Here is a 17701-nt window from a genome sequence, read left to right as displayed (position 1 = left end):
TTTTCATTGCATTCACATGCTGCAGTGGACAGTGGACAATTTAGCTTAATTATTAATGCAGTATCTGAAGCACCGTGTGTTTATTGACAACAGGGTTATAACCTGGACACGTTAGCTCGTCGGTATGAAAACAGGTGATTGACTCCGGTTCCGGGGCAGACGCACGTAATAACAAACAGCGGCGGTGTTAATGAAGCAGCGTCAGGCTGCTCACCGCCAGTGAAACGCTCGGTGAAATCGCGGATTAACGTTAAATATATGACGAGCGATGCAGCTATAATTTATCTACCTACAACCTATATTACCCTCGTATTTTGATCCGGTCGGTCCGTTCTTTTACTCCGTCTTCTTCTTCTTCTTCTTCTGGCCCACCAGGTGAATTAAGTGCTATTGGCGGAGTTACAATGCATAGTGCGCTACCGCCACCTACTGCACCGGAGTTGTAACTACAAGGTACATTCACAGACAGAGTCCCATTGCTTTTATGAGCGGTCGAGCGAGTCAAAAGCCGAAAAATCCATTTGTGGCGGACGTAATTCTTTCGTGGCGGGCCGCCACAAATAAATGAATGTGTGGGAAACACTGGTATATCTAAAAAGTGGATAAAGGGCACCATATCTCAGTGTACTATGGATGGGCAATATGGCCTAAAATCTAATGCAATATATATATATATAGCAGCCTCCTGTGATAACGATGTATATCACATTACATTATTTGATGTATAAACGACAACAGAAGCATTTCAAAATTGGTAGCAAATGCTCCAAATGTATCTGTGGTAACATATTTTGCATTATTTTTAATTGTATTAAAGTACTTTCTCAAAAGTATTATTAATCTATTTGCTAATTTACTGTGAATATCTGGTTACTTTCTGTTGAAACATGATTCTATCCACATGTCAGTTAAAATGAAAAAAACACTAATTCTTCTGCTGTTTTAATACTTTACAGTTCTTTGGAGCTATACTACAAATTTGGGTACGGATCCAACACCAAGTAGTTACAGGAGCGGTTTTGGTCATACCGATGCTGATAATTACATTTTTCAAGATCATTGAATGATTGTTTTGGATCACAATTATAATCAGACAAAAACACAGAATGATGGTGTAACAATATCAATTAAAAGTGTAAATTATTTCCTATTATTGGTTACAGGGTTTCCCGTTAATGTATTTTACTGTGGCGGTGCGCCACAGCAACATTGTTAGCCACCACACCTTAAAAATGAGGGGGTTTTTACGCGAAAACAAAATAAAGTAATGTAATGTATAGTAGCATCCAGAAGAAGACACACAAAGCCAGACGCTTTTTTTTTTTTTTTTTTTAGCTTTTATTGACAATTTTATGCTAACCTGCCACGTCAGTAAGCCTCATCATGATACCTTCCAGCAAGTGTGCATGCTACTAATGCACACTGTATGCCATGTGATTCCTTCTTCTCACTGCATCTGCTGCATATTGTTTTGTGGGCCAATGAGAAGCAGGTTTAATGCTGCTGGTAAAGAGCTGTATGAAAACTGTAATATATGATATTATACATACACGCAACAAGCTATCCAACATGCAAGCTGAGTAGAAACTTCATTAACAAAACAACCACAAAGCTGTGACCATTTTCTTATTGAAGTCGGTTAATGGTCAATGGAAAAACATAATCAGCCATCTTCAAAGTAGCAAGTGTGTGTGGTGTAAATGGATTAGAGCGTGAGATAAGAGAGCTCAGAAACACGCCGCAGATGCACACACGCACAGTTTAACAAAAGGCACGAGCAATCGATGACCATTTTACAGCAGCTAAGAGTAGGAAAGGACAATATTCATTTGATCTAAATGAATAATCAAATGGGACGGGTCCCTTGGGGCCGGTACCTGCTGTACTTGTTTGGGGTGGGGCTTGCTGGGCGCATGGGGGCTGTGCCGTGCCTTCCACACATAGTTGTTGACAAATGGCACATACTGTATATGTTCATACACACATGCATACATACACTCTTTAGCAAACACATACAAATGTTTTATGGTATTCCGGTACTAATAAAAGTAATAAATGAATAAAAAAATGTTAAAAAGTATTGTACTGCCATTTAAAAATACCGGTACATTTTTTTGTTTATCGACATGAGGTGCGATGGTAACATTGTTGGTATATTGTACGAGCCGCGCCGCATGTTAGTCAACACATACGCACACACAGCACTTGCAAGCAGAAACAATATGAAGACAGAATAGGGAGAATGAATGTATTTTGGCTTAAAAACTAACAATAAACACTATGCAAGCAGTGCTTTAAAACATAGCGAGTTAGTAGCTAGCTAGCGGCTAACGTCTCTCCACAGTGTTTTAGCTACTTCTAAATCACTAATCCTCGCCTCCATGGCGACAAACTATGGTTATTACAAGTATCATCCCTGCAGGACAAGGAATATTTGAACATGTTTCACTGCACACCGTAGGAGAATACAATAGCTAACAGCTAACAGTAAGCTAGCGGCCTTGGATGAAAACAAAAGGGTGTATATATACAAATATTGATTGTAACAATACTAAGTACAAGAGTTGCATTTAGTCAATACTACACTGATTACATCGATATTTATTATCCAAAATCTATTCGTTTTGTATTGTTTATAAACTCTGGAAATACGTCACGGGATACAGGAAAACTTAATTACGACCAATCTGACCCGGTAACGACATGGTATCGGATTGCTACCCAAATTTGTGGTATCACCCAAAACTTATGTAAAATATCCAAACAACAGAAGAATAAGTGTTCATTACATTTAACATAAGTGTAGATAGAAAATGTTAAAACAAAAAGTAAGCAGATATTAACAGTAAATGAACAAGTAAATTAATAATCAATTTTCTACCGCATGTCCATTATAAATTTGACAAAATAATAGAGAACTGAGACAATGTGTTACTGCATACATCAGCAGCCAAATTAGGAGCTTTTGTAAGTTGTTTGCTTACTTACTACTAAAAAGGAAGTTGTCTAGTACAGTGGTTCTTAATAGCTTGTTTTAAAATGTCTCTGACAATCTTGCACGTTCTGTTTTGAAATCATTGAGGAGATCGCCTGAAACCGAGTTGGCCATTATCTCTTTATACACAACTAGTGGTACACGTACCACAGTTTGAGAATCACTGGTCTTATTTAATGCTAAAATTGGTCTTTGATAGCAGTACGATACACATGTTTTATGTATCATAAGACTTTTTGTTAAAATAAAGCCAATAATTACTTGTTTACGACCCCGAAAGGGACAAGCGGTAGAAAACGGATGGATGGATGGATGGTGGTTCCCTTTGATTTGAAAAGTAGGGCTCGGCGATTATGTAATTGTGATCGTTGATGGCAATTAATTTGAGTTTGATCACAGTGATAAGCTGTTAGCATATTTCCTCGATCAAACATGGCAGAAATGTCTGTTAAAAGTTAACGCAGTCGCTAACAGTAAGCAGTGCTGTACGGTACAATTTACACGCAAATGCGACTAAATTCACCCTGAAGGTGAACTATTTTCATATTGCAGCTGACCTTTAAACAAAACTCTTAAAACCATCCATCCATCCATTTTCTAACGCTTGTCCCTTTCAGAAGTGCACTTTATTTCACATTTTGTTCTTTTGTGTTTTTGTTAGCTGAAGAATTGAGCATAGCACGTCTATGTGGATATTATATTTGACTTTTCTTATATTATTTTCAAGGCTTTTTCTTATCTCAAAAACACCTCTTAAGTTGGGATACTATTACACAAAACCTAGTTGTCTTACTTGTTGGTAATTGTTTTTGAGTATTTGGGATCCCCATCAGTCCTGAAAATCTAAAAACAAGGCACGGTGGAGATATTTTGTTCCGTCAACGAATATTTCCATTTATAGGGTAGAGTATGGGCCAAGCTATATTGAGATATGAGTTTTGGTCCATATCGTATATAGTAAAGAAATATGACTAACACTATCATAGAAGTTGAAACAACATTTAAAAGCAGCAGCAACTTTAGTTTCACCATCTGCTGCAGCTCACCAGTAATCCTGCCTCAAATGCGGACTTGGAGGCAATTAGAGAACCTCTATGTGACTGTATTGGTCACGACTGGGAGAATCAACACACCCACTCATTTAAACAGAAAAAGCATTTTTATATCTAAATCAGGCGTTTTGTTTGTGTCTGCAAAGATTCCACTCCTCTGATATAACATGTACTAAAAAAGCTTGCCCCTGCTGTTGGAGTAACAAACACAATAGTACCGTTATACCGATATTTAAAAAAAACTGACATTTTGTTCCTGAAATAATCATTAAACTTGTTGTATGTGTTGGTACTAATCATTTTACAGTACCTCAAATTAAAATTGCATTTTAATGTATTTTCATTAAATACAGTATTTGAGTTTTAAAAAGTGGTTTGTCAAAAGCACTGGAGAAAAGCACTGCTGTATACAAGTAGTTAAAGAATACAAATATTAATTTACTATTTGCAAGTGTTGTTTAGTAAATGTTGAAATAAAAATCTTGTAGTATTCACGACACCAATTATACTTTGTTGACTGCAGAATGTTTGTGATGACAAGAAAAAAAAGAAAAAACAACAACTGAGAGGCAAAAAAAAGTTGTTCTCTTTACCCCTACAAAGTATACCAAAAAGAGGCAAAACAGTGGCTCTAAAACCAGGTATGGACCATAGCATACGGTTGCACCTCTAGTAAACAAATATGTATAAGAACTAAATGACAGTTGTCAGTTGTTAGCATATACAGTCGTGGTCAAAAGTTTACATACACTGGCCGAACAGCTCATTTTTTGTTCCATCTGACATCACATGGACAAAGACAAGACCTTCTGGAGGAAAGTTCTGTCATCAGATGAAACAAAAATTTAGCTGTTTGGCCACAATACCCAGCAATATGTTTGGAGGAGAAAAAGTGAGGCCTTTAATCCCAGGAACACCAATTCTACCATCAAACATGGTGGTGGTAGTATTATGCTCTGGGCCTGTTTTGCTGCCAATGGAACTGGTGCTTTACAGAGAGTAAATGAGACAATGAAAAAGGAGGATTACCTCCAAATTCTTCAGGACAACCTAAAATCAGCGGCCCGAAGGTTGGGTCTTGGGCGTAGTTGGGTGTTCCAACAGGACAATGACCCCAAACACACGTCAAAAGTGGTTAAGGAATGGCTAAATCAGGCTAGAATTAAGGTTTTAGAATGGCCTTCCCAAAGTCCTGACTGTGGACAATGCTGAAGAAACAAGTACATGTGAGAAAACCAACAACTTTAGCTGACCTGCACCAATTTTGTCAAGAGTGGTCAAAAATTCAAGCAGAAGCTTGTGGATGGCTACCAAAAGCGCCTTATTGCAGTGAAACTTGCCAAGCGACATGTAACCAAATATTAACATTGCTGTATGTATACTTTTGACCCAGTAGATTTGGTCACATTTTCAGTCGACCCAAAATAAATTCATAAAAAAAAAAAACTTCATGAATGTTTTTTGTGACCAACAAGTATGTGCTCCAATCACTCTATCACAAAAAAATAAGAGTTGTAGAAATGATTGGAAACTCAAGACAGACATGACATGATGTTACTGTCAAAGCGCTTTGAGTACCTTGAAGGTAGAAAAGCGCTATACAAGTATAACCCATTCTTTACAAGTGTATGTAAACTTTTGACCACGACTGTATTACCTCACTCAAACATGGTGGAAATGTCTGTTACAAGATACTGCAGTTGTAAATAGTAGGGATGCAGTACTCGGTATAATGCTGTATGGGACAATCCACTTTAATAAAAATGTTGAAAATAATTGTGACAATCGAGATCGGATGACATGAAACAATCGTGATCTTTTTTTGCGCCATATCACTTAGCCCTAAGAAGTATCAAAATACATTTTCTTACCAGTACCAAAATATTGGTATCGTGACAACCCTAAAACATAGATATTTACACACTTACACTCATACAAATACACATCACCGAAAACACAGCAAACATTGTATCAATTAATACATTCCTCATAATCTACTTTTTAAATCTCTTTTATGCATTGCTACATTTGAGGTGATAGTAATGATGATAACAGAGGTAAATATTATGATACTTATTGTTTGATATTGTTTTTACTATTAATAGTATTGTCACATATCAGAATCAGAAGTACTTTAATAATCCCCGAGGGGAAATTAAGCCATAGCACACATTAACATGTATGTAAGAGGGAAACATCAAAGAAAACGAAGGTCATTAAAGACAGTAAAAGAGCAGAGCTGATGCAACCAGCTGCCACTCCAGCAGTGCCACTTCTACACACAGTCACAAAAGTAAAACAACAACAACAATTATTATCAACCAATAATATACATTGCACACACGATTGCACCATGCATAAACAAGCAACCAAACACACACACACTGTGGTGGCCTCTGCGGTGTTCCACGCCATCGTCTGCTGGGGTGGGGTGAGCGTGGCCAGATACAGGAGCAGACCCAACAAAGCAACCAAGAGAGCCAACTCCACCATCGGCCGCCCACCAACTCTCGGCCAGTGTCCAGTCCGCATGGATGAGCGAGGATGCGTCCAAGGAGACCGAGGTGTCCGATACACGCTCATTCAGCCAAGACACTGTGAAGCCTGTCCGTCCCGGCGCCCAGCGACAGCTCCGCAGCCCTGTCTCTTCATCTGCATCTCCTTCAGTCTCTCCAAACGGACTCTGGTGTGGCAGAGACCCAGCAGCTTGTCTCCACGGCCAAAAGGCTCCCGGGAGGCAGATCCAGAAGCCCACAAAAAAGCACCACAGAAGTCACGAAAGTGCCACCGCTGGTCGCACAGCGCCAAAGGGTCCCGAACCAAAAGGCAAAAAAAAACCAAAAAAAAACACATGAAAACAAGAGGGAAACACTAGGAACACAAAAGGACGGAGCTCCTGCCAACAGCAGCCACTACAGCGGCGCCATCTTGGGAATGTTTTAATTTATATATATATATATATATATATATATATAAATATATATACACATATATATATATATATAAATATATATACACACATATATATATATATATATATATATATATATATATATAAAAATATATATACACATATATATATATATATATATATATATATGTATATATATATATATATATACACATATAAAATATAGTGTAATAATGATCACTGTAAAAACTGTATTATTACTGCTTGGTCAAATTTTAAAAACTGATGCCAATGATAATGAAATTATGTATTTTTCTTTATAACATTGATGCAAATATGAATGTTTGACATGTTTGATTCTATGTGACATGCATAAGACAAAGAAGGGACTTGTACAGAGTTAAGTCATTTGATGTGAAAGCAATGGACAGAAGTGCAAGAATGGAACTGTAAAGAGAGAAGACGAGAGGGACCACTGGTATGTAATTACTATTGTTGGTCCTAAGATACAGCTAGAGATAATACTATATATATTGATCATTATTCATTACACTAGTAGTATTTGATGCTATCCTTCTTTGGTTTAAGGTTATCAACCTATCGTGAAAAGCTCCTGTAACAGATGTGGTGTGAAATAACCCCTACAAAGTCTACTGGAGTTTAGTTGATAAAGCATCCTCTCTGATCTTTTCAGTCTTTTCAAGTGCAGGCGGACAAAAGTCCTAAAGAACTTTACCATTACTGTTAATTTCACTTATTTGTTTTTATGAATACCGGTACCAGATACTGTATTTGCTGATGTAGTTATGTTGTTGTCTGTCTTGTCCCCAAAACTAACAATTATTTTAATTGTGGACTTAGTCAGCAATAATTTTTCGATAAGTCAACGAGTCAAACGATTATTGCTTATTACCTGCTGTAGACATTTGAGTTGGACGTTGAGTCCGCGACTTGATTTCACTTCAATTTTCATACCGATTATCGGGAGTTCAAGTACCTCGGAGTCTTGTTCACGAGTGAGGGAAGAGTGGATCGTGAGATCGACAGGCGGATCGGTGCGGCGTCTTCAGTAATGCGGACGCTGTATCGATCCGTTGTGGTGAAGAAGGAGCTGAGCCGGAAGGCAAAGCTCTCAATTTACCGGCCGATCTACGTTCCCATCCTCACCTATGGTCATGAGCTTTGGGTTATGACCGAAAGGACAAGATCACGGGTACAAGCGGCCGAAATGAGTTTCTTCCGCCGGGTGGCGGGGCTCTCCCTTAGAGATAGGGTGAGAAGCTCTGTCATCCGGGGGGAGCTCAAAGTAAAGCCGCTGCTCCTCCACATCGAGAGGAGCCAGATGAGGTGGTTCGGGCATCTGGTCAGGATGCCACCCGAACGCCTCCCTAGGGAGGTGTTTAGGGCACGTCCGACCGGTAGGAGGCCGCGGGGAAGACCCAGGACACGTTGGGAAGACTATGTCTCCCGGCTGGCCTGGGAACGCCTCGGGGTCCCACAGGAAGAGCTGGACGAAGTGGCTGGGGAGAGGGAAGTCTGGGCTTCCCTGCTTAGGCTGCTGCCCCCGCGACCCGACCTCGGATAAGCGGAAGAAGATGGATGAATGGATGGATGGAATGGTTTTAATCTATACCAAAGTGTATAACACCAGTGAAAAATAAATCGAGTGCAGTTTTTTCAAACCGCTGTCTTTTTTTTGCATTGCCATCACTTTCCATACGTTCAGGTGCTGAGAGCAATGCACAGAGTGAACCCACTTGTACACTGTTTGAAAGCGAGAGCTCAAGAAAACAAACACACATGGACGTGGTGATTTAGCGATGACGACAAAGTTATCAAATTAATTTTCATCGTTTAATTGATTTAATAACTAGGTTCACGTGTCTGTCCTGGCTAGGAATGGCTACCGAATGTCATACTTTTAAAAGGCACCAACCAAGTTCCATCGGTGCTACAGGGTATCGATTCACGTAAAACAAACAGGTGCCATGTTTTGATACCTATATTGCACGTGCAAGCTTCTGGTTGCACTGCTCTGCTGGCTACTCGTGCTGCTGCCATTTCTTATGCCATTTAGGTGTTGTTTTCAAGTGTTTCCCAGGTGCCAGGAATTGGTACCGTATTGGTTGAAATGTGAACAGTGCGGCAGTGCCCAACCCTAGTCCTGGCTGCTCGGTACAATATTGCTAAAAAATAGATGGCTAAAAGAATACAACATGCAGGGGAAGATTGTTGCTGTGAGCTGCAAAGGGACAGCAGTGACCCTCATCCAGCACTTAAGGGGTAAGCTAAGGCATTTATTTGACTGTCTCACGTTTCCGCTGTGAGAAAATATTTTTTTTTGTTTTTTTTGGCCATCACAAACTTGTGTTCCTGTATTAAACATTATATGTACCACTTGCCTCAAGCATCATTATATAAGTATTAGTATACAAAAGGCCAATGTTACTATTTGTCATGTGATTCGTTGTCATGTGCAACACTTATTCCAAATAAGGGAGCAGCCTCAACACGGGTTGTCAATACAGTACCATTTTCTCACGTGTTAATTGGGGCTGCAACTATCAATCCTTTTAGTTATTGAGTCATCAAACAATTAGTTTGTTCGAATAATCAAGCAATCCGATAAAACACACTGTGTATTTTAAGGAACTATTTTAAATAAACAATTATTTTTTCTGCTTGCCATAACCTTGTTTCTTTTTTCTAATAAATCAACATTTAACAACAATTGCACATACATAATGTCAAAAAGTCCATAATCTAAATATGTTTACACTAGTCAAAGATGGCAGGAGCATGCTGCGGTTCTCAATGATCTACTTCAAAAAACACCACTCAGTCCTGTATATGACAGGGGCACGCTGTTGTTTTAAGGACTCACTGTAAAGATCATGTGTATATGACAGGTAAGCCACGCTGCTTTTAAGGATATACTTTAAAAATGCTAGACACTGACCCTGTATATGACAGGTTAGAGCTGTACTGTTTTTAGGGACTCACTGTAAAGATCCTGTATATCAGTGGTCCCCAACCACCGGGCCACGGCCCGGTACCGGTCCGTGGATCGATTGGTACCTGGCCGCACAAGAAATAAAAAAATAAATAAAAAATAATAATATATATATATATATATATATATATATATATATATATATATATATATATATATATATATATATATATATATTTATTTTTTTATTAAATCAACATAAAAAAACAAGATACACTTACAATTAGTGCACCAACTAAGGCTGAAACGACGCGTCGACGTCATCGGTTACGTAAATACGTCGACGCCGTTTTTGTGCGTCGGCGCGTCGCATATTTACGTCACTCTACTTTACTGTCATGGCGGAGCGCAAAGCAGACGATGCGAGCGAGGGGAAAAAAGCACGCCAAAAGTCGTCAAAAGTGTGGGAGTATTTCAATAAACGGCCTAATAATGTTGTTGTATGCACACTGTGTCGAGCGGAAATGGCCTATCATAGCAGCACAACGGCTATGAACGAACATTTGAAAAGAAAACCCCCGACAGCGTTCTTGCCATCACCATCAACAAGTCAATCGTCCGCGTGCGTATACGTTGTCATTATTACACAAAAACATGAATGTGTCATTTGTATCTGCGTTGTAAATTCATAAACTAAAGCACCGTTTCGCTCTGAGAGGCGCGTTTGGCGTGCCTGTTCAGTGTTTACAAAGACGCGCTCCTCTTTAACGCTGTGGAGAGGCGGCGGCGGCGAGCGAGCGGCGAGGCGGGGCGCGCCGGGAGCGACGCCGCAATCGTGCCCAGGTGCGCGATCCGCGCAGTTGGAAGAGAAAAGACTGTGTAAAATTAAAAGATTGTAAACCTGGCAAAGCCGTCTGGCGCTCAGTCTGTCGGTCCTGAAAGAACCCCACGGCACAAGACGTGTCACAAACGCTAACGTTAATTAGTTGTGCAAATACCTTTTACAACATTAACAGTTACATATACTATGTACAAACGAACAATTAACTTTCACTTTAATCATACTATCATTGTTGTGTTATTAAGCAAAATAAGCAATACTTTTACTTTTGTTGAAATGTTTACACTGTACACTTTTTTGTATTGGATGTTTAGCTTTATTTTTGCACATTTTAGCAAATAAGCAATACTTTTACTTTTGTTGAAATGTTTACACTTGTTACAGAATATTTCCGTTTTGCACTTTTTTGTATTGGATGTTTATCTTTATTTTTGCACATTTTAAAGCAAAATAAGCAATACTTTTACTTTTTAAATGCTTATACTATTCCAGAATATTAAGATTTGCACTGGATGTTTACTTTTATATTTGCACATTAAAAAGCAAATAAGCTACTTTTAATTTTGTTAAATGTTAAAAGTTTTAAATGTTTACATTGTTACAGAATATTTTGTCATGTTGTTGTCAATGTTGACTGAGTGGCCATACTTTTTTTTTTGTAAATAAAAGTCATGCCTTTTGAAAAAACTGGCCTACATTTATTTTTTCCTCTTCATTTTAAATAAAAAAAATAATCGGTAAAAGGAAAAATAATCTATAGATTAATTGAAAAAATAATCTATAGATTAACCGATTAATCGAAAAAATAATCTATAGATTAATCGATAGAAAAATAATCGTTAGCTGCAGCCCTAGCACCAACCCAAAAAACCTCTCATTCACACTCATTCGCACAAAAGTGTTGTTTCTTTCAGTTATTAATATTTCTGGTTCCTACATTATATATCAATATAGATCAATACAGTCTGCAGGGATACAGTCCGTAAGCACACATGATTGTATTTTTTTATGACACACAAAAAAAAATATATATATATATATATATATATATATATTTTTTTTTTTTTTATTAAATCAACATAAAAAAACACAAGATACACTTACAATTAGTGCACCAACCCAAAAAAACCTGTCATTCACACTCATTCGCACAAATGTGTTGTTTCTTTCAGTTATTAATATTTCTGGTTCCTACATTATATATCAATATAGATCAATACAGTATGCAGGGATACAGTCCGTAAGCACATATGATTGTATTTTTTTATGACACACAAAAAAAAAAAAAAAACCCATACACCATACTCCACACAGAAAGACCCCGAGCCCGGGATTGAACTCAGGACTACTCAGGACCTTCGTATTGTGAGGCACATGCACTAACCCCTGTGCAAAGAAACAAGCCCAGGGCTCCCACTAATTCAGCCTGATAGTGACTTGTATTTTTCATGCGCTTATTTTTGCTGTATTTATCTGGCAGAAGTGGGAAAAAAGGTTGAGGACCCCTGCTGTATATGACAGGAGTGCTCTGCTGATTTAAGGACTCAGTGTAAATATTCTGTATATGACAGGTAAGCCACACTGCTTTTAAGGACCTAAAACTGTACATGACAGATAAGCCATGCTGTTTTAAAGGTCCTACTGTAAAAACGCTAGTCAAAGATCCTGTATATCAGGGGTGCCCAACATTTTTTGCACCAGGGACCGGTTTAATGTAGGCATTATTTTCACGCACCGGCCTAAGTGCATCAAAAATTAATACATGAAAAAACTCACCATAATATTCAATTAGTGGGAGCCCCTGGCCTTCTCCCTTTGCAAAAAAGCTCTCCAAAGACTTTTGTTTTTTTACTCGTTTTTGCTCGTAGTAAGGTTTTTGTTTGGCTTTAGTATCTGATGGGTTATAGGTAATACATCCCATTCAAGAACAAAAGCATGGATGTATAATCAAGCTAGAAATACAAGCTATTAGTTCCAATATATTTCTGTGGCTTTTTATTCCCATTTTTATTTGCAGTATTTCATACATAGATACACATTTTTGGTCCAATTTTCCATGCGTAAATAAAACAGTTATTGCCAACTTTTTTTCTAATAGGAATATGTGCAATAACACTAGCACTTTAACTTACTAGGCCAAAGAAGATGTGTATTTTCTACCTTCAGCACAGGTGAAAGTTAAGTATGAGGAAATGCGTTCGGGTATAAATTATTTAATGTCTCTATGCGGCCCGGTAGCAAGCGTGTCACGGACCGGTGGTTGGGGATCACTGTTATAGGTGATACATCACATTCAAGGTCAAAAGCATTGATATATAATCGAGCTAGGAATACTTGCTATTAGGGACGGCGTGGTGAAGTTGGTAGAGTGGCCGTGCCAGCAATCGGAGGGTTGCTGGTTACTGGGGTTCAATCCCCACCTTCTACCATCCTAGTCAAGTAAGTTGTGTCCTTGGGCAAGACACTTCACCCTTGCTCCTGATGGCTGCTGGCTAGCGCCTTGCATGGCAGCTCCCGCCATCAGTGTGTGAATGTGTGTGTGAATGTGGAAATACTCTCAAAGCGCTTTGAGTACCTTGAAGGTAGAAAAGCGCTATACAAGTATAACCCATTTATCATTTATTTATTTATTAGTCCCAATATATTTCTGTGGATTTTTGTACAGCTAGAACCCCTAGGGTTCGATCGAATCCAGGTTAAGAACCACTGATCTATGATCAAGCTTATTGGTGAGTCTGGTGGGACTGGCAAAAGTTAAGTATGAGGAAATGTGGTCGGTTATAAATTATTTAATGTCTCTGTGCGGCCGGGTAGCAAACGTGTCACGGACCGGTGGTTGGTGACCACTGCTGTATATGACAAGAGACCGTTGCAAAGAAAAGCACATCAAAGACGTGCGAAGCCAGTGCTATTTCAAACAAGAAAGGGGTGAGGAAAGTCAAAACCAGTCTTAAATCAAACAAACAACATAGTTCGGATACATGCGTGGGAATGTCAGCTCAAGGCCTGGAACTCTTTCTTACCCAAAACTAAATGAGTCCTAGGCGGGAGTACACGGCTCGAACGGCGGTTGTAAATTCACGCAGCGACACCCCTTGACCTTCCTGGCAGGACAAAGTGTCAAAACAGACACTGGCGACACCCGGACACGTCGTCGCCATCCGGACACAAATGCGTGTAAATGGACGCAAACATGGAGCGTTTCGATGGTTGTTTACACCGCTGCTAACATCAGGCTGCTAGTTAGCATGTCGTGCTACAGAGCTAGCCAGTTAGCCTAATGTGCGCTGACGGCTGGGCGCGCGTGGGTCCTTTCCCACGCGAGACAAGCACATTCGTGTCTCCAAAATCCGTCTTTGTCACCATGTGTGAAGGGTGGCGCACGTGTCAACACCAACAAACTAACCCTAACTGAGCTGAGGCAAGCCCAAGCATGCGCGAGAGGGGACCTGCCACAATTGGACAAGCCGACAAAAGGCACTTCAAAGGCGGCTAAGAAGACGAATTAAGCGCCTACCATTCTCGTCACCGTTGGTACGCCTCGTCGGGGCTTTTATCCATCTATCGGCGGAGCTCTGTGTTAGCCTCGGAAGGAAAGCCCGGTGGACGTTGGTGAGATCCGCTTCGGCTACAGCTCCAACGGAAGGTTGCTTTTTCATAATTGTGCGACTCCGGACTGACGCGGCGTGACGGAGCGGCTGAGTCAGTCAGTCAGTCCGGCCCAGGGCTCGCTGTCACATGGCCGGGGCGGAGCTTGTTAGCACGTGCCTTTGTTTTACTATGATACACAGCTAGCATCGACACCCACTGGCGTTTTATATGTTGCCATGACGGACTATATGCATGCTCTTATTCAAGCTCATTTTAGGTTCCGATTCATTTTACAAATGTCAATAACACAAATAATGCATACTTATGTCCAAAAGCCCACTGTTAAATACCATTTTACTAGCTATCAGACACCACAGCCGCACTGTTGCGTCCTTAGTCTGAATCGGGTTTCCTGGTCCAAGTGACGTCATCATTTGTGGCCAATTAATACGTTTAAAAATGCCAGCCACGCCCACAATGAACCGTGTCAGCAGGACCCAAAAGTCGCATTGCCTAATGATCATGATTAGAGATGTCCGAGGCGTTAAAATGTAATATCGGAAATTATCGGTATCGGTTTTTTTATATTATCGGTATGGTTTTTTTATTTTTATTAAATCAACATAAAAAACCTCCCTCCCCCATTTACACTCATTCACACTCATTCACACAAAAGGGTTGTTTCTTTCTGTTATTAATATTCTGGTTCCTACATTATGCATCAATATATATCAATACAGTCTGCAAGGGATACAGTCCGTAAGCACACATGATTGTGCGTGCTGCTGGTCCACTAATAGTACTAACCTTTAACAGTTAATTTGACTCATTTTCATTAATTACTAGTTTCTATGTAACTGTTTTTATATTGCTTTACTTTCTTTTTTATTCAAGAAAATGTTTTTAGTTTAGTTATCTTATTTTATTTTATTAATTTTTAAAAAAAGGACCTTATCTTCACCATACCTGGTTGTCCAAATTAGGCATAATAATGTGTTAATTCCACGACTGTATATATCGGTATCGGTAATTAAAGAGTTGGACAATATCGGATATCGACAAAAAGCCATTATCGGACATCCCTAATCATGATACGTCATTATTCAGCTACATACACTCCCCACTTAAATTTAACAATTTACAATTATTTACTGAACTTATGTGAGCCTAAGGCTTTGCACTTTGTTTTATTTATATATATATATATATATATATATATATATATATATATATATATATATATATATATATATATATATATATATATATATATATATATATATATATATATATATATATATATATACAATAGAATAGAATTGAAAGTACTTTATTGATCCCTGGGGGAAATTCAGCACCACAGTTCGCTCACAATAGACAATAATAATAATAATAAATAATATAATATATGTAATATATGAATAATATAAATATATTCTACATATATTCTACTAATTTAAGTGCAGTCAAGAAACATGTGCATTATACAGTCTGATGGCTGTCGGTATGAAGGACCTCCTGCGTCGTTCCGTGTTGCATTTTGGGTGTCTGAGCCTTCCACTGAACGTGCTCATTCTCTCCGCAAGGTCCGAGTGTAGTGGGTGGGAGGTGTTGTCCATAATGGCCAGGAGCTTTGCTAGACTTCTCCTCTCTGACACCACCGCCAGGGAGTCTAGCTCCACTCCCACCACGTTACTGGCCTTCTCTACCAACTTGTCCAGTCTGTTTGCGTCCCTCGCTCTCAGCCCGCTGCCCCAGCAGGCCACGGTGTACAAGAAGGCGCCCGCCACCACCGACTCATAGAACATCTTCAACATCTTTGTACAGACGATATATATAAATATATGTCTTCATCCAACCATCTTTTTCCGCTTATCTGAGGTCGGGTCGCGGGGGCAGCAGCCTAAGCAGGGAAGCCCAGACTTCCCTCTCCCCAGCCACTTTGTCCAGCTGCTCCCAGGGGATCCCGAGGCGTTCCCAGGCCAGCCGGGAGACATAGTCTTCCCAACGTGTCCTAGGTCTTCCCCGTGGCCTCCTACCGGTCAGACGTGCCCGAAACACCTCCCCAGGGAGGCGTTCGGGTGGCATCCTGACCAGATGCCCGAACCACCTCATCTGTCTACTCTTGATGTGGAGGAGCAGCGGCTTTAGTTTATATACATATATATATATATACATATATATATATTGCATTCTATTGTAGTTACTTTATTGAGTTTACAACCCCCTGGCCCTGATTTGTACCGTTTTTGTACTTATTTTGAATATTATTATTTCTCGATTGTTTGTAAATGTAGCAGTTTATAAATAAAGGTTTATAAAATAAAATAAAATATATACAAATAAATGTAATTTAATAATGGAATTTTTCCTTTGCAACCTCACTATACTATTGGCTAAGTTTTATATTCATAAATGTACGTTTCTCAATACCCGACCTGTTTTTGGGGCCTTTAAAAAAGAATCCTGTTTTTTGTGCCTTTAAAAAAGAATTACAACTCTACTTTAAAACACTCTCTACCTCTAACAACCAAAAAGCTGTGAAAACTATGTTGCTGTGTTCCAAATTTGGAGTATTTACGGAACTTGCCTATGGCTTTACATTTTGTTACACATATATATTTTGCACTCTATTTTAGTTACTTTGAGTTTACAACCCCCTGGTGCTGTTTTGTACTGTTTATGTACTTGTTTTGTTTATTATTATTTATTGATTGTATGTAAATGTTGCATATTATAAACAAAAGGTTTACAAAATTAAAACAAAAAAACAAAACAACGTAAATTTAATAATGGAATATTACCTTTGTTATTTCATTATACTATTAGCTAAGTTCTATATTCATAAATGTAAGTTTCTCAATACCCGACCTGTTTTTTGTGCCTTTAAAAAAGAATTACAACTCTACTTTAAAACACTCTCTACCTCTAACAACCAAAAAGCTGTGAAAACAATGTTGCTGTGTTCCAAATTTGGATTGTTTACGGAACTTGTGTGCCTATGGCTTTACATTTTGTTACACATATATATTTTGCACTCTATTTTAGTTACTTTATTGAGTTTACAACCCCCTGGCGCTGTTTTATACTGTTTCTGTACTTGTTTTGTTTATTATTATTTATTGATTGTATGTAAATGTTACATATTATAAACAAAAGGTTTACAAAATAAAAAAAATAAAAAAATTAAAAATTAAAAAATTAAATTTAATAATCACTTTTAACAATCCATAATCAAAATAAAGTTGATAAATTACACATTGATTAGACTAGCATGGCTATTGCATCTACTAAAGCATTGTTGTTGTATACTCACAGTACAGTAGTAGCATGTCAACTAGTTGGGATAGACTTTATT

The 17701-nt window shown here is 38.7% G+C and overlaps 1 protein-coding gene across 1 annotated transcript in view; it reads right to left on the bottom strand.

The window, feature by feature from the left end:
- The window catches only part of trpm7 (transient receptor potential cation channel, subfamily M, member 7), a 90861-nt gene extending 76320 nt beyond the window's left edge, over positions 1-14541 (bottom strand). Inside the window, exon 1 of the mRNA XM_061964447.2 lies at positions 14270-14541. Coding sequence (XP_061820431.2) covers positions 14270-14272 — 3 coding nt within the window. The 5' untranslated portion in view covers positions 14273-14541. The remainder of the gene's footprint in view (positions 1-14269) is intronic.
- Positions 14542-17701: the final 3160 nt, after the last annotated feature.

This window comes from Nerophis lumbriciformis, linkage group LG06 (assembly GCF_033978685.3).
Source record: "Nerophis lumbriciformis linkage group LG06, RoL_Nlum_v2.1, whole genome shotgun sequence".
Lineage (NCBI taxonomy): Eukaryota > Metazoa > Chordata > Actinopteri > Syngnathiformes > Syngnathidae > Nerophis > Nerophis lumbriciformis.
This window is presented reverse-complemented; position numbering and strand designations above follow the sequence as displayed.